This window comes from Chenopodium quinoa, unplaced genomic scaffold (assembly GCF_001683475.1).
Source record: "Chenopodium quinoa cultivar QQ74 unplaced genomic scaffold, ASM168347v1, whole genome shotgun sequence".
Taxonomy (NCBI): Eukaryota; Viridiplantae; Streptophyta; class Magnoliopsida; order Caryophyllales; family Amaranthaceae; genus Chenopodium; species Chenopodium quinoa.
This window is the reverse complement of record NW_018744620.1, coordinates 612,739-631,005: the sequence shown is the minus strand read 5'-3', so window position 1 is coordinate 631,005 and position 18,267 is coordinate 612,739. Positions and strand designations below refer to the sequence as shown.

At 32.4% G+C, this 18,267-nt stretch overlaps 2 protein-coding genes across 2 annotated transcripts; one reads left to right on the top strand and one right to left on the bottom strand.

The window, feature by feature from the left end:
• Positions 1 to 1,141: 1,141 nt before the first annotated feature.
• Positions 1,142 to 17,844, bottom strand: LOC110700137 (serine/threonine-protein kinase SAPK7-like). Its single transcript, XM_021877628.1, has 9 exons — positions 17,423 to 17,844; positions 17,201 to 17,275; positions 16,924 to 17,025; positions 6,207 to 6,260; positions 6,015 to 6,107; positions 5,764 to 5,856; positions 3,551 to 3,655; positions 3,351 to 3,449; positions 1,142 to 1,791 (listed from the first exon to the last, which is right to left on the bottom strand). Exons 1-9 carry the CDS (start codon positions 17,540 to 17,542, stop codon positions 1,471 to 1,473), a joined length of 1,062 nt encoding a protein of 353 aa, XP_021733320.1. The 5' UTR covers positions 17,543 to 17,844; the 3' UTR covers positions 1,142 to 1,470.
• On the top strand, positions 12,494 to 15,654 carry LOC110700138. Its single transcript, XM_021877629.1, has 3 exons — positions 12,494 to 13,989; positions 14,087 to 15,042; positions 15,278 to 15,654. Exons 1-2 carry the CDS (start codon positions 13,696 to 13,698, stop codon positions 14,657 to 14,659), a joined length of 867 nt encoding a protein of 288 aa, XP_021733321.1. The 5' UTR covers positions 12,494 to 13,695; the 3' UTR covers positions 14,660 to 15,042; positions 15,278 to 15,654.
• Positions 17,845 to 18,267: the final 423 nt, after the last annotated feature.

Genomic DNA, 18,267 nt, shown 5'->3' with positions numbered 1-18,267 from the left:
TTGAAAATAAGATCACGTTAGACTAATTCAAATTAAACTAGATTACATCATGTTAACTAAACATAGCATTAGTTTCAAAAATATACTTATGTAAAACTCATACATTGCATTCTTCAAATGATTTGTTTAATTAGTATGTACTCGTAACTCACTAATAAGTTATTTTAAGGCCTTGTTTTTAAGGGTGCAAATGAACCGAGCCACTCAATAAACAACTCAGATTCGAGCTCAGTTGAAGTTCATTCATGTTTGTTTATTTGTTAACAAATGAGCTAAGCTTGAACAAATTTTAAAGCTCGTTTAATAAATAAGCTTGTACAAGAGCATAGATATACTCGTTCAAACATGAACAACTCGTTTATATATGTTCATGAATTACTCATTTATTTTTGTTCATAAACTACTCGTTTATTATTTAAATTCACGAGCTATTCGTTTGATTTGATAAGATGTGATATCTCGAAGACACAAAATGCTTTTATGTGAAATAAAGTTTTGATATAAATTGATCATTAACTCTTTATAAATTATTGACTTATTCACAATTGTTAATTTAAATTAAATTTAATAATTAAGATTTAATTATTAGGGAGTATGCTATTTTTGAGATTTTCAAATGTCAAAAGTGCAAAGCTCATTTATTAGAGAACTCATAAAATTTATAATTAAACTCATTTATGAACACGATCGTTTATCAATAAATAAGCCAATCACGAACTGTTTGCGAACACTATAATGTACTTAATGAACTAAGCCTGAACAGATTTTTGAAATTGCTTGAAAGCTCGAGATCGTGCTCGGACTAGCCGCTTATTGTTGCTGAATATAAAGTATTTTTACTGAACTAAAATTATTTTTACTAAACTGAAAATTAATTTTAAAGAACTGAAACTATTTTTACTGATTCTCTATTTATTTTTTTCATGTTACACTAAACTAAACTTATTTTTATTGATTTGAAATTTTTATTGAATATTATTTTTAAAGGTATAGAGAATAGGATCTAATTCTAGACCATTTCAAAGGTTTTCAATAAGAGAATCAAACAAGTATTGAATAAATAGTATTCCCTCTATTTCTTTTTGTGCTTTCAAAACCACTATACTAAGCAAGACAGACAGTCCATCATTAACAATAATAATATACAAGAAACCATAATATTACTAATTTGCTATAAAGTGGGTTCGTAACACTTCAATTTGACAGTGTCAACATGACCACATCAAACATATGATACACTTCATATTTTAAGTATTCACCAATCATAACAAGGGGAAAAAAAGGTGCCATTTTTTAGTGCTCCTATCTTTATACAAACTAACAGTACCAAGTCACAGGCCTACAGTCTCAAACATCTTAAATCCTTTCAAATTTTCGGAGCACTAGTTATGCCACACGCCCACACCTATGCACACTTTGATAAACATAAAATTTATGCAACATATTGACTACAATGGCAACACCACCAACTTAACTAAGAGCAAACTCTCCACTTGCATGTACTTGTTTCACGGTTTTATCATACTCGTCCTCTTCATCCTCTTCTTCTACTTCTTCTGCATCTTCATCATTATCGTCTTCATTCTCATCCTCCCATCCCGGGACAGGCCTTGCTGCAGGAGCAGGTTTCCTTGCCTCCCCCACAATTTTCATGATCTCTTCCACGCTTTGCAGTGTAGCAAAGCTTGGGTTATCTTTTTGGTAGTAGACGGCTTGAGCTTGTGGAGTTAGTTCCTTTGGAAGATTCTTTAAGAACCATGGATGGCTTCTGATTTCCTTAAGGGTAATTCTCTGCAGAAACATAGGAATGTTGATAAAACAGAATAATTTTAGTCTATATAACCCCATATTTGCAATAATTTAAGAAACAACCATCCATAATGTGGATTCATGTACATAGATTAATTAGATCAATATAAATGCAGTTCAAATTAGCACTCATTTTCTTATCTACTCAAGGTACACCAATCTTTTATCTTCAAAGACATTGAAAAAGGGCATAATTAGCCATCAAAATAGTATATAAATTCAGTGTCTTAATCTAACATTTGCAGAATGATATATGTAGAAAGCTCAACGCAAAACAAATTAGTTCTACACACTATTCCATAAACACCAGAAAAGGTCCTGACAAATTGGGATACCAAGTACTAGAACATATACCAGAAGTCAACAACTCCTCATAACAATGGGTAAAATTGTGTTGTTAGCAGAGAATAGACAATTAAATAATTTGACACGTTACACATTCAAATAGGATCAGACAGATTTCCCGGGGGTGGGGTGGGGGGTTGGGGGGGTGGGGGTGTTAATGTGCTAGGGAAGATATGTAAACTCAAGGCTTACGGCTGAGAAGAAGATGAGAAAAAATAAAGATGAGCAGACAAAGGTTACACTGAATGAGAATTTCAAGGCTTTATTTTCAAAACCAAATACTCCTTATCTGAATTTTTTTTAGTAATGATTTGAACCTTTTTTTAAAGCGAAGAGGTACAGTTGTGAGTTGAACTTGGTACCTCATACACCTAATCTAAGCATTTTGAACTTACAAAGTACTTTTTTGTGTAAATTGAACTTACGGGGTTGGGGGGGGGGGTGGTTGTTAATGTGCTAGGGAAGATATGTAAACTCAAGGCTGGCTGAGAAGAATATGAGAAAAAATAAAGATGAGCAGACAAAGGTTACACTGAATGAGAATTTCAAGGCTTTATTTTCAAAACCAAATACTCCTTATCTGAAATTTTTTTAGTAGTGATTTGAACCTTTTTTAAAGCGAAGAGATACAGTTGTGAGTTGAACTTGGTACCTCATAGACCTAATCTAAGCAATTTGAACTTATGAAGTACTTTTTTGTGTAAATTGAACTCGATAACCCGTAACTTTTTTTATGATACCATTCATCATCGAGAATGACCTCAACCCCACCAATTTTTTTGCTTTTTTCTAAAGTTTGTATCTTTATTTTGGAATTTAAGTTGAAAAAAAAAGGGTGACAAAAAAAAGGCAATAGTATTTATAAAAAAAGATACAGCACAACATGCCATTTGCCAAAGTCAACTTATAAAAGAATGAGCCAAAAAAAAAAGTAATGGAGAATGGAGAGTCTTGGAGACTGGTAAAGAACAAATCAGGTAATTCTTAGACAATGTAGATTCACAAGACTATATACTTCGCATATTCCAATAGCAACCAAACATTAGGGTTCTACCAACCATGATTTAAAAATAAAAAAAAGTAATTGCAACAGCATTCACATCACTTTATATATTTCAGCAGCTAGTGGGAGCCAGAAAAGAAACATTGTCAACCAAAGAACAGACACATAGAGAAAACTTCAGCAACATACATACCCTGGTTGGATTGGTAGTAAAAATTTGAGAAAGCAAATGCTTGCAATCTTGTGATATGTGAACATATTCTGGAATTTTGTATTGAACAGCCATAATCCTCTGCAGAAAACATCGTCAATGAAACAGTTAAAAACTGAAATAATATAATACAATTAAAACCTCTACAAACTCATTATGAGAACTGAAAAAAGAGAGATTACTGTAATCGTCTTTCTGAAGTTCTTTGGATCCTGAGGGTCTTCAAAGGGATATGCTCCAACCAGCATAACATATAGGGTCACTCCACACGACCACACATCTGCTAACTGAACATGAACACTAGCGTCAGAAAGTTTGAAATATAGGCTGATCAATTACAAAGTTACATTTAAATTTTCAGCAAAGATAATGTTAAATAAAAAGAATGGGTACAGACTACAGAGTGGTTTTTTTTGTTTTTTTTTTTTTTTTTTTTTTTAAATAATTATCATCACCTGCCAGGAAACATGTTGGTTGAGGCTACAACAACTACAACAAAGACTTAGTCCTAAAATGATTTGGGGTTAGCTAACATGAATTGTCATGAGAAACTGTCGCAAAAGTTTTGATAAAGTGATGCAATGAAAGTGGACGAAAAACGAGAAAGAACATAGTGAGCATAAGGCAGTGTAATGTGAAAAGCTGAAAACCCAACAGGAGGATATAAAAATAAGATTCGGAAGTTTAATAAAGGGGAGATTAAAATAGAGCAAAAGCGGTGAGTAAAAACCCCAAAAAAAGTTAATAATAAAAAAATAAAAAAAAAATAAAAAATAAAAACCAAAAACCAAAAAACAAAAAAACCCTTAAAAATGAAGTAAATAGAGTTTGCAAAACACAATGAGTTTAGGTACAAAAAAACAGTATATAACTTAAATTTATGCAGGTCCTCATGTAGATTTTTTCCCTCCAACAACATATTTTCCTCTAACCCCAAAACACTCATATCAGTATATCACTCTCAATCACCCTCCTCCAAGTTTTCTTAGGTCTTTCCCTTCCCCACACAATCCCATCAATTTGCCACTTTTCAAGCCTCCTAACCAAAAGAGCCTCACTCAATCCCCATCTTACATGGCCAAACCACATTAGGCGGTTCTCCCTCATCTTGTTGTCAATATATGTAACCCCTATCTTCTTCCGAATTATCTCATCCCTCAACTAATCTTTTCTTGTATGGCTATACATCTAATGCAGTATACACATCTCCGCCACATCTCTACCACATCATTTTATGAGCATGACAATGCTTCACAACCCAACATTTTGTACCATATAATAAAGCAGGCTTAAAGAAAAAAATTACTCGTACAAAACTATCAAATACAAGTAATACAGAGATCTTGACCATTACCAAGCATAAAATAAATCAGTGCTTGATGATGAGACTACAGAGAAAAGACAAGTAAACTGCCTGAATCTTGACTAGAGTTATTTTTGAACAGCACCATTATCACTTCTGCATAGTCCAATATGTGAACCATAGACAGCCCAGCAAAAAGGACTAAATTATCTCAAAATAATAAATTACATTTGACTTGGGTAGTCAAAGCTTGCTAACTATGGCTGTAATCTCTTAGTTGGAGTGAAAAAGTACCTTTGTAGGCTTTTTTACATTACTTGGTGTCTACAATTATTACATATTTTATTGATAAGACATTTTTTATATCTAAATGGCAAATTCTAGTGTGAAATGTCAAATTAGGGCTGTTATTTTAAAATTGTTGTTTTAAGCTTCTTGAAAACATTATGTTTCCGATGGTTTTATAGAGGAATAAAATGACCATATAAAAGAAAAAAAAATGTTGCTTAGACTGAAAGTTATTTGCGATAGTAGTCATGGACGTAAATAGTCAATCACCCTATAATAACATGTACAGAGGTTCAAATAATAAAATGAATAAATAAACTAATTGTTGACGTTCACTATTCTCACGGATTTTTAGGCAATTAGAGAGGGTGTTGATGTGATGGGTGGGTAAAAGAAATAAAATGGATAAAGTAAGAGAGGGAGTGTATAAAGGTAGGTAGGTAACTAGGTACATTATAAGACAAAGGTAAGTGTAAATATTGTTGGATAAAGTAGTAAATGAAGTTTGCAAATAAAAGTGTAAAGAGATTTAAGGAACGAACAGATGGGTAAAGTGCTAAGAACGTCAAAGATGCAAACAACATAATTCCATTGAGCAACAGATCTAACCAAAAAGTCAAATGTGACCTATTATACTGAATTGGAGGAAACACAAATCATCACATCTTTTATCTTAATCATGGGTCAACCAGTTAAGCTGACCAAGAGAGATGACACCACAAACAGACAGACATACATTTCTATATCATATGAAATTATCAGACATAGTTTTGCCCAACCACAGACTACTCTCTAATGACTCACCTTGCCATCATATTCTTGCCTCGAAAGTACTTCAGGTGCTATGTATGCTGGAGTACCTACAGTGGATTTAGGCCTTGAATGCAGAAGAGATGACTGCAAGTTGCATTTACAACAATAAACACATTTAAACTGACTAATTAAAGTACTTAAATTATAAACTTTAAAAGTCAAATAAACATGCAATGCCAAAAAAAATACACATGATGTCATAGCTTCACGGAAAATATAAATATGGTAAGATTCATTCGAACCTTGGAATAACCAAAGTCACATATCTTTAGGCGGGGAGCTGGATTTCCATCTAATAAAGTGTTCTCCAGTTTCAAATCTCGATGACAAATTTGCTGCAACAAAAAAAAAAAAAAGCATGTCAGCTAAGCTGTGACATAAAATTAATAAAAATATACATCAAAAACTAAGATAGCAAGGATATGGTATTTTACCATGGAATGGCAGAAGCTTACACCTGAGATCAGTTGCTGGAAGAAATATCTTGCCTGGAAAGAAATTCAAACACAAATCTCATTAACTATAGGAGAATGCTAGACGTAGCCTAACGACAACAAGTATATAATATGATGTAGAATCAAAGGCACACTTTGAAGAAGCTATCACTTTAATTCTTAGACACCCCTCGCTTTAAGTTGTTTGCAGCTAAGCAAGAATTACACAATTTGCTTTTTCCGTTATCATTTCTAACTTGTTGTATCAGTTAATAAACCCCTGGTTTTACCGTTACTCTTAAAGTGAGAGTTTTACATTGTGTAGGGTGTAAATTGGGCCTGTTATAAGTCCAACAGAGATTATTAGAAATTCCTATTCATTACAAGTTTATCATTTACTATAAGTATAAATAAAAGATTTTTATCCACAATTTAGGATTAGAGAGTTGATTATAAAAAATATTAAAAATAAATTAAAAAACATCTTAGTGAATTTTAATCGAGGGTTAGGAGTAACATTGAAGCCTCTAATTTTAATTCAGGATTAAATTAGGATTATAGCTTGATTGCTTAGATTAAGAGTATGGAGTCAAAACCCTAATGGAATATTTAGAAGTGATAACTTGATCTAAACATACTTAATAGGAGGAAATCGTAACTATCAAGATGATTTATAACTTCATAACTTTAATGATTACATTCGAATGAATGATACACATCACGAATGATCTAAACATACTTAATAGTTAATACGAGGTATCGTGATCATGATAGGGGTGGCAATTCGGGTCAACAGGTCGGGTTTGGGTCAGATTTCGGGTTATGCTTAGAAACTATTAAAAATAGTGTAAAACTTAATATTATTACGAAATATGAAATTTGGGTCAAATCGGGTCGAATTCGGGTTGTTCGGGTTCGGTTCAGGTCGGGTTCGGGTCTCTCTCAGTAACTTCGGGTCTGGTTCGGATCGGGTTTGCCAGCCCTAGATCATGAATTTAAAAAACATGATGATGATGTTTCATTTTGTAGTCAACCTCGTCGAAAAATAGCGGTTTTAAAACTAAACTAGCGGTACTAGCCAAAATTTGTCATTAATGGTGATAGCAATTCTAACATTTACTTGAATGAGTTAGTGGAATGGAAAGGGTAATTGATAACAAGGGATTTGATGAGCAAAAGAAATACAAGATAGCTATTCTAAAAATGAATAGATATGCTTCTATATAGTTAGATAACATGAAAGCTCAAAGAAGAAGTGGGAAAGAGAAGATCTATACATGGGAAAATTTGAAAGAAAAAAAATTAAAATAAAAATGAGCAGGAACTATACATTAAACTAACCCTGGAGGAAGATGAATACACAAGAAAATTTAATAGATAAATTATATAGTGTGATATTCAAGAAAGTGGGACATATTGTCAGGTACTTAAAAGGGTTGTCAAAAAAGATCTCCGACAAAATTGATCTCGAGAACACCCTCTAGTAGTTATAAAAGTAATGCAACCAACTACAAAAGTGGATCTCACTATTGTCAAATCTAGTCCATCGTCAAGTAACTACAAATCTATTACAAGTGGATACAACAAGGATCCTAAGAAGACTATAAAAACAGGAAGGTGTTCATTAGAGAAAAGTAGCAGCATAATCAGAGATGCTTTAATTATCACGACATACAATAAGGGAGTATCCTGATGCTAAAGCTCTTAATCACATGCATGCTAAGCAGGTTGAGTTCTTATAGAGTTCTTACAATTATTTACCTTCAGTTTAGATATAAGGATTGGAAGAGCAATGTTGGTATTGATGCTCTTTCACGAATGATTCATTTACTTGCTATGGTGGATGCTCGAATTCTTAGATTTGAGAAGTAGAAGGCACAATATACAATTGATTCTGAATTCGCACTAACTTGAAAACCCTGCTCAATCAAATATTGTGCAAGATGGTTTTTTGTGTAAGGGTAACAGGTTGTGCATTCCTCATTATAGGGTACAAGAATTACTTATTCAAGAGGTGCATGGTAGTGGATTGGCGAGTAATTTTGGAGCGAAGAGTACTTCTAAGGGCCCTTACACTCCACTTCTAGTTCCTAGGAGAGTGTGAGTATGGATTTTATAGTTAGACTTCCTAGGAACTCAACAAGGTAAGGATATCATTATGGTTGCTGATTCTTTAAGATGGCAAGCTTTATTTTCCATAAAACAGATATGCTTCTTATGTTATTGATCTCTACTGCAATTAGATAGTGAAGTTACATGTCATTCATAGGAGTATACTCTCTGATCATGACAATAAGTTTCTAAGTCACGTTTGGCAAACTTTATGGAAATTTGTAGGTACTAAATTGGTTAGAACTTCCCACCACCCAGGCCCAAGGTCACTAATCAGCAAAAAGATGAGTTCGCTTACAAGAGATTTCATTCGACTATTACATATCATTCTTCATTTTGAGGTGGTGTATGGCATTAATCCATTTCTTTCATTGAAATTGCCTCCTTTTCAAAAGTGAGATTGAACATATAGCATCAAAGAAGAAACTTGAATCTTTTAAAAAAACTTGTGCTGAAGTGAAAGCTCGGATTAAGAAGATAATAAGAAATATCAAACTTCAAACTCGAGCTATTAAGAGACATTATCTCAAGCTAGAGATTTGGTTTCAATACATTTGAGGAAGGAACATTTCCCCTGGTAGAGAAAGAACTTAACGTCAAGCTGATAGTCATTCGAGATATGGTGATAGTGCATACAAGATTGAGCTACCTAGTGATGCTGGAGGCATGAGTGTTAACTTTAATGTCAGGAACTTGCCTTTAATGTTGGGCAAATTATTTTGAAGAGGGAGGAAATGATGTAGAATCAAAGACACCCAATGAAGAAGCTATCACTTTAAAATTTGATACACTTGGGTCCTGGTATTAATTTATTTGCACATAGGCAAGAGTTTTTATGTTGTATTACTTGGCATATTGAATAACCACGTATTAGCCTTTTATCGTTTCCCAGAATGCAAGTTGTAAGTTGAGCATGTTTTCACTCTAACAAAGATTATTATGCTTTCATATACTTTGTAGGGGTTATCATTTATTATTGACATAAATAAAAGATGTATAACCTTTTAAAGATATATAAAGTATCTTCTTTTGTGAATTTCATTAAGGTTGTTAGAAACAATGGGAATATATTGGTATTATTGCTTGATTACTTAGATCAGGAGAATATAAGGCGTGAAAACCCTAAACAGGGTAGAAGTATAAATACTGAAGCACTAATAGTGAACAAAGTGTGGTTTTCTCATAGATTAAACTTAGAGGCTGTTTAGTTCACCTGATTTTAGCTGATCTGATCTGAACTTATTTTTTCTGATCTGATCTGGTCTGAACTTATTTTTTCTGATCTGATCTGAACTTATTTTTTCTGATCTGATCTGAACTTATTTTTTCTGATCTGATCTGAACTTATTTTTTCTGATCTGATCTGAACTTATTTTTTCTGATTTGACCTTATTTTAATTATTTCAATATTCTACTTTGAATGTTAATTAATATTAATGTTTAATTATTATTATTGTTATTATTATTATTATATTATTATTATTATTATTATATGATATTATATTATTATTATTATTATATGATATTATATTATTATTATTATTATTATATTATATTATATTATTATTACTATTATATTATTATTACTATTATATTATATTATTATTATTAAATAATAATAATAATATCATTATTGTTAATTGAATTGTTTCTAAAATTTCAAAAGGTGAGATTGTTACCGGAAGATAGGAGCAAAGGTGGGATTATTAGATTTCATTTTCCTTTTTTTATTTAAGCTTTTATATTTAACTTGTTTAGGGTGTTTAAGTGTTTTTTTATTCATTTGTTCCTCTATTGAACCTTTTTTTTTTATATACAGAAAAAGACTCTACCGAGTTGGAGCCTCTCATAGGTTCTTCCGACCCATGTTAGCGCTAGGCTCCTCTATTAAAACTTGGAAGACATGATTTGGGTCACGCACGAATTACACTCCGTAAGTAAATTACAAGTGCCAAAAAAAAAAATTAAAATGATACTCGTACAAAATAGATTGGTACTACATTTTTTAATGTTGTTTCATGCATGAGTTGTTTGCACTATATTGGTGTTACACGGTTACACACACTATTGCCCGAAATTGTTGACTTTTTACAAATTACAATGAGTTGATCAAATAATAGACTAACTCACTCTTAGTTGTTTCAAATCAAGTTAGTTTTTAACATCACTTGTTTAAAACATATAATCATATTATATAATTAACCATTAACTAGATTATGGTGTGAATGATACTCCAAAAGTATCACAATAAGCTATAGAACATCTATTTTTATAAAATATAAAATAATTTATTTGTGAAATTCCAAAAGTAGAAAATGTGTCCGATTGAAAATTAAAATGCCCAAATAACCAAAACAACTTTGTCGTAGTCTATGGCATTTAGGGCTGGCTTTCTGTAGAGAAAGAAATACTAATCTTATAAAAGAAATTACTACTCATAACGTCAGAACCCATAAAAATGTGGACTGTTTGGTTGAGTTTAGAAAAGGCGTGGAATCACTGGAATTGAGTGATAAAGGTTTGGAATAGTGTGAAAATTAAAATTGGTAAAATTGTACGTAGTATAAGAGTTGAAGTGTTGAACTATAGAGTACAGAATTGTAAGACCAAATTGCAAAACTAAAACTAAGAACACGTACTCTACAAATCAAACAACTCCATAAACTTGAAATCATCATTACCACCCTAATGAAGAAAGATTATAGAAAAAATACAGCAGATGTAGCTACGGAATTCGTGTCGCTAGGGTTCATATAAACAAGTTAAAAAAGAAACATTTACATTTTTTCATTCATTAAGATCAAACGCGAGATTTCTACTCGTAAAATTTGTACATATCAATTTCACTAGTATAGATGGTTTAGTCACTGAGGAATCAATCTGAACATGTATGTATGTTCAAAGAATCAAAGATGATAGCATTATTCAATGATCACAACATAATAAATGTGGTCAATTTTAGGGCAGAAAACACACAAGTACCCATAAATGTAACTGTACGTACTGTTAATTTTTTTTGGTCACCCTGGGCTATTGCTTGCAGACCAAGGTTAAGGCTAAAAATGCGTAAATTATAAGCAACAGTCATGAAATTTACGACTCTTCAGTCTTCACTGTTTAAGCTTACTCAGGCAAAGAGTTCTATCACCACTCTGACCACCTTATTTTCTCACGTAGTCAACCCATAGAGAGAGTGATAATGGGTCAATTTTGGTCTCTTTTCCAAAAAATTTAAGATTTTTTGATGCATTAGTAACAAATAAATAAATAGATAAATAAACGATGGGATTGTATGTTATTCGAGTAAATCAAGTCCGAATATGACCACTTACACGCATATATGTTTTTAACTTCAAGTAAGGTAAGGAAAATGATTCATAATTAACCTTATTTTCAGCTATATAAGTTTAGCTTTTCAATTCATGTAGCAAATGCAACATATAAATGATTTTTATTTTAATTAACCTTTTGGAATGATTTAATTATTTTTTTACTTTGTTTTCTGTTCTTTAATTTTTCACTTTTCCAGATTTTGACCTTGCTTTTTTTTTTCTTATAACAACTGTCTATCTCTTTTTCTGTACTCACACTTTCTCTCTCCTCTCTGTTTTTTGTGCTTACTTTACACTCTTCACCATTGTTGCTACTCTTCACCATTTTTTTTATTTTGAATTACTTTTTCTGTAATCTGAATTGGGTTTCTCGGTACTGTAATTTTACTGTCAGTCAATTCTAGAAATCTGAGTTGGGTGACAAAAATATTAATTGGGAGTATTGGTAGTTTGGTACTACAGTTTTTTTTTTGTGTATATATATATTTTTTCGTATTGCAATATCTCTTACCTACAACACATCAATCTCTCCCAAATTTTGTCCTTCTGTTGGTCATTGTAGTAGCTTGCTCGTATACAATCTTGTCGACAGGTAAATACCTTAACTCTTTGTTATTTTTTTATTATATTTTCATAATTTCATCTACAATCATCACTTCATCTGTTGGGCGTCTATAGTATACAGTTGAATAATTTCAGAATTTATTTTACATACATACGAAGTATACATTTGGGAGCTTATAATTGAACTTATAACTTGATGGAAGTTACGTGTAGTTGATACAATACTTCAACACTTATAATTATAATTGAACTTATAATTTTACATACTACGTAGTTACGGAGTATAATTTCGTCTACAATCATCACTTCATCACACACCCACCACACACACCCACCACACGCACCAACCCTTCCACCAGCCCCCCATCCCCACCACACGCACCCACTGCACATAACCACCACAGGCACCCACCACTCCCGAAAACACCCAAACCACCCAAACCGTTCGAAATTAACCACAAATCCCAGATCCCCACCACCACCACCCCCACCTCGGCATTCCCAACCCTCCCAAACCACCACCGTCACCACCCCAACCATCCAAAACCTACCACAAAAACCAACCAAAAATCGAATTTCAACAATTTAAAAAAAAAAAAAAATTAAAATCACGAAATCTTACCTCAAAATCTGAAATAGGTTCGAACTTCACCTCAAACTTGGTTAATAAGGCCAAATTCGACCAAGAAACCTCTAGCTTTAGAGTTTTCTTGGTCGAAATTGACCTTAAAAACCTTTAAAAATGACAATAGATGCTTCGTTAATGGCGGCTTGGTTAGTGGTTGATGAGAGAGAAGAGAAAAGGAGGAGGAGGAGGAGAACTCAATCGAAAATAGAGAGGAGAAGGAAAAGATATCAGAGGAGGAAGGTAAAGAGATATTACGGAGGGATGGAGGAAGGAGGAGAGAGAAAGGGGAAAGAGGCAGAGGAGAGGAGAGAGAAAAGAGAAATGAAAGGGGAGGGGAATTAGGGTTTTCGGGTTTTTATGGTTGTTTTTTTTTTTTAATTTTAGGGAAATTGTTATATTGAAGAGGAATGGAAAATTAAATTATAAAATTCGGTAAACTCTTGTTTTGTGCTTGCGTGAACTTTGCGGTTGATGTGATGTAACCATTACAATTTACGCCACTAGTTCTGAAAACCCATTTATTTTTATTTTTTTTTTTAAATAAAAATAAATTGCAAAATAATAGAAAGAGGATTGTGAGAAAACCAAAAATATGGCCCATGCAGGGATCAAACCTGGGACCTTCGCGTTATTAGCTCGACGCTTTAACCAACCAACTCAGCTAATGGGCAATTTGATGATAATCTATGTCCTTGGTTATTTGGTCCTAGTTTCTCAATAGATGTTAGAAGTGGAACGTATATATTTTTTGATGAAGAAGAAACGTAACGTATATATTTATGTACTTATTTTGATTATCTATATCCTTCATGCATGAAACTAATAATTTTAAAGTGCTCTTGATCATAGTGTAATGGCTGATAGGGTAGCATGGTCTGATGACAGTACAGAAATTTTTTTGGACATATGCTTGGAGATGAAAGCAGGTGGACTATCAAAGGTTAATTGGGATAGAATAGTGAGTACTTTGAACGTTAAAAGTGGGAAGAATTTCAACATTAAACAAGCAAGAAATCATTGGGATGATTTAAGGAAAAGGTTCAAAATTTGGAATGAAATGGAACTTAATTGGACCGGTCTTACATTTGATCCTATTACTGGTTGTCCTGTAGTTGAACAAGATGATAGGTGGAATATATTTGTGAAGGTACGACATTTTGTTTATCCATTTTGTTGCATTATGACCTCTACAATACTAGTTTATTTTAAAATTTATTTAATCGAAGTTTTGTGCATTTATGCAGAAACATAAAGGTCTGCCAGCGAGATTCCTAAGGAGACCATTGCCTCATCTAGAGAAGTTACGGGCACTTTTTTCAGGGTCTTTTGCTACTAGCAAATGGAGTTTTTCTCCCGGATTAGGTGGGGAACAAATTGGTAAAGAAAATGAGGAAAGGTCCGGGGACAATGATGAAAATATAGGAGATATGGAAATAAGTAGGGTAATAAATAATTCGGATGATGAACAGAGCATTTCACCTCCTAAAAGTACCTCGTTGGGGAAACGTAAGAGTGATGGATGTACTAGTAAACTTAAAAAAAACAAGAGTAGTAACATTGACTCTTGTATAGAGTTGTTGAAAATGTCTATTGAAACTAATTGTAAGCAAGAGAGTGGTAATAAGTATAAAGATGTCTTAGATACTCTATACAATATTGAGGCTATTGTTCAACAAGGAGAAGGATTTATTTACCAATGTAAGAATTTTCTTCATCATGGCGATAATGCAGATTTCTTCTTAGGTTTGTGTACTGATGATCAGAAGATCATGTATTTGAAGACAGCATTTCAAGATCCAACATTGGGTGGTCCTTAATTAGTTTTTTTGGGGAGATGAGTATTTGAAGTTAACTTTGGATTATGTTTTCCTATGACTTGTTTTGCACTTTCATATGTTCTTTGTTAGTTATTTGATGTTGTTCTAGTTTTAATTAAGGTTCCACATATGAAGCTACTATTTTTTCTGACCTTTAGGTTTAAGTAGCTTCATATGATGCTATTGCTTTTCAGGTGATCTAATTAAGAAGCTTTAGCCTTTATTTTAAAAGTCATTGTTGATTTTATTTTACAAATTGAATAATGTTGGTATTTTGTTGGTTTATGTTGTAGAATGGATAACACGCTTCCAATGTGCTTGACAATTATCGCATTGGAAGAGCTAAAGAGACTTCTTACACCAATTGAGAGATTGCCTCTAAGGTTAGGTGGAGAATCTGGTAGCGAATACATAAACAGACTACTACATGCGCATCCTGATTTATGCAAAGAACAATTGAGATTAGATAGAAACATATTTGTGGATCTTGTTACTTGCATGAAAAATAAAAATTTATTATCGGATGGTCGTTACATATCTGTGGCTGAGCAATTAGGAATATTTTTATATATCATGGCTAAAGGCAGTTCTTATCGTGATGCTGCCGGTCGATTTCAGCACTCTATTGCAACAATTGGGTTGTACTTTAAACAAGTACTGGAAGCAATGGTTCATTTGTCTACCGAGATCATAAGACCATACCAAAGTTTGATCGTGGTGCCAAAAAAAATAGGTGACAGCACAAAATATTGGCCATATTTCAAGGTATTAAGAAACATTATTATTATCTTGCATTGTCATTATATTATTTTATGCATATGCAATATATAATCACTTATAAAATGTATCCTAAATGTTAATGAACTATTAAGATTGTGTAGGAGCATTGGATGGGACTCATATAAATGCAGTTGTAAGCGATGATGATGGTGTGACACACCGAGGGCGTAAAGGAAAAAAAACATGAAATGTTTTGGCTGCTTGTTCCTTTGATAGGCTTTTCACGTTTATCAACGTTGGATTTGAAGGTAGTGCTCATGATATTACTGTATGGAACCATTGCTTAACTGTACCAGAATTTCGATTTCCCCATCCACCTCCCGGTATAATTTAAAATAGTGTATGTTTTTACTCCATACATGACACTATACTAATATGCTGTATAATTTTATTTTGTAACAGGAAAATATTATCTAGTAGATTCTGGATATCCGAATACCGTTGGATATTTGAGTCCAATAAAAGAAAAAGATATTAGAACCCATTTGCCTGAATTTCGAAATGGTCCACCACCACAAGGCATGCTTGAACTTTTTAATTATCTTCACTCTTCACTTCGAACAACGATCGAGAGATGTTTTGGACAATTAAAAGGTCGATGGAAAATATTGACAATGATGCCACAAATGGACACTAAACATCAATTGGCAATTATGGTTGCTACATTCACACTTCACAATTTTATTCGATTACATGAGTTGGATATACCCATTGATAGTGGTATAGAAATCGAACCAAGAGCAGATTATGATTTGTTTAACGAGAATCGTAAAACTGTAATGAAAGAAGTACAACTTAATATAGCAAAGGAAATTTGGAACGTCTTGAAATGAATATTATATTTGTAAACGTTTATGATTTGGAGCTTACAATGAAATTTTAATTAGTATCGTTTATTGTTTGTGCTATTTAATAACATAGACAATGTTGCTAGTTCAAACAAACGATAAAATCAAGATACATCATAAATCAATAATAATAATAATAATAATAATAATAATAATAATAATAATAATAATAATAATTTGATCTAAACTTATTTTTTCTGATCTGAACTTATTTTTTCTGATCTGATCTGAACTTATTTTTCCTGATCTGATCTGAACTTATTTTTTCTGATCTGATGTGATCTGAACTTATTTTTTCTGAAATAAGTAAAAATAAGGTGAACTACACAGGGCCTTAGGGTGGGAATGATTACTAAACAAGACAGTGATTTTTTTTTTTTTTTAAGATTCAACAACATGCTATTGAATTATTGATTGTTACTATAATTCCAAGTGGGCTCAATTTCAACCCAAAGAAGGATGCAAATGCAAATTAAAACAAAAAATTTAAAGTCCTTAGTAATAAGTTAACTGCATCATAAACAACTCACTACAAATCAACTTAATATACTTCAAACAAACCAAAAAACAATAAGAAAAATAGAAAAAGCATCAACCTAAATTAAAAAGTAATTGAAAAAAACATTTGATTTATACCTCATCCTCACTAAAACGACCGGCAGTGCAAATCCGGTCAAAAAGCTCACCGCCGGCGGCATATTCCATCACAATTCCCAGATGAGTTGGTGTCAAAACCACCTGAAAATCATTAAAATTCACACTCAAATTACTAATTTTTATTCTCTATAGTATCATCAATACTCCATACTAGTTACTAGTTACAATAATTTAATAAATAAGATCTCGGATCGAATCCCGTCTACACCACTGCCTCTATATAACAATAATATTGAACAATTAACCCCAAAATTACCTCCTTAAATTGAATAATGTTAGGGTGACGAAGCGACCTGTGGTTGATAATTTCTCTTGCCACACTCTCATCAATCTGCAAAAAAGTAATCAAAATGAAAAATTTTGATAAATTACCAACTGGGTATTTTCATGATTTCTTTTCTGAATCAAACCCAGAATTAAAATTCAAAAATTCAAAAAATTCACCAAAAGAAAAAAAGAAAAAAAAAAAAAAAACAACCTTTTGACCACGCTCGATGAATTTCATGGCAACAAGTTCTTTAGTTTCTTTATGACGCATTAATCTTGCAACACCAAAATTCCCAGCACCCAATTGCTTCATTACCTCGTACTTTTCCATTTTTGTGGTTTAATTTAATTTAAATTCAATTGGGTTTTTTTTTTTATTAAATTTATGATTTTTATGATATGGTGAAATAGGAGAATCAAGAGTAGTAAGAAGAAAAAAGGGGAGAGAATAAAAAGCAAAGTTTGTAATTAAGAAAAGGAATTGAATTATTAAAGAGAGGAGAGAGAAAGAGAGTAAGGTGAAGGGGAAAAGCAGGCGGGGTGGAATGTTCAATGTTGATTGCTGAAATGAGAGAAAGACTCAGAGCAAAGGAGAACTAGAGAAGGTGTGTGTAATGTGTTAATGTTTGTTATGAGAATATTTGCGAATGTTCCGACTTACCCAATTAGACCATACCGCCCACATTCCTTAACTCCGATAAGATACGGATAGTGGGATAAGGATACCATTAACTAACCATTTTGGTTTAGACCATTAACAATTGTGTATCTTTTCTTATTAAAAAGATAGGTTAGAAATTGTCATTTACTTTTAACTCGGCCACACGCCTACACTCACTAGAAATCACCTATCTTAAAGTTTCCTACAAATAAAAATACATAACTATAATTAATCCACTATTCTCACAAATTTTCAGCAACAATAATATAATTTAAACCTTACTAATTAACCTAATTTAATTGGTTTAAAAGCCTTAAAACCTTTTCTTTAAGTGTGTATTAAAAATCCTTTCAAAAAGATTTAATTTTCATGACTTAAATAAAATTCCAGCATAC

What these genes read in the sequence shown, in the direction of transcription:
- LOC110700138 (XM_021877629.1), top strand. Translation starts at nt 13,696, where the DNA reads ATGGCTGATAGGGTAGCATGGTCTGATGACAGTACAGAAATTTTTTTG. An exon ending in GGTGGAATATATTTGTGAAG is followed by an intron (nt 13,990 to 14,086) that starts GTACGACATTTT and finishes GCATTTATGCAG; the next exon opens with AAACATAAAGGTCTGCCAGC.
- LOC110700137 (XM_021877628.1), bottom strand. Translation starts at nt 17,542, where the DNA reads ATGGAAAAGTACGAGGTAATGAAGCAATTGGGTGCTGGGAATTTTGGT. An exon ending in TCATCGAGCGTGGTCAAAAG is followed by an intron (nt 17,276 to 17,422) that starts GTTGTTTTTTTT and finishes ACTTTTTTGCAG; the next exon opens with ATTGATGAGAGTGTGGCAAG. An exon ending in GTGACTTTGGTTATTCCAAG is followed by an intron (nt 5,857 to 6,014) that starts GTTCGAATGAAT and finishes TGCAACTTGCAG; the next exon opens with TCATCTCTTCTGCATTCAAG.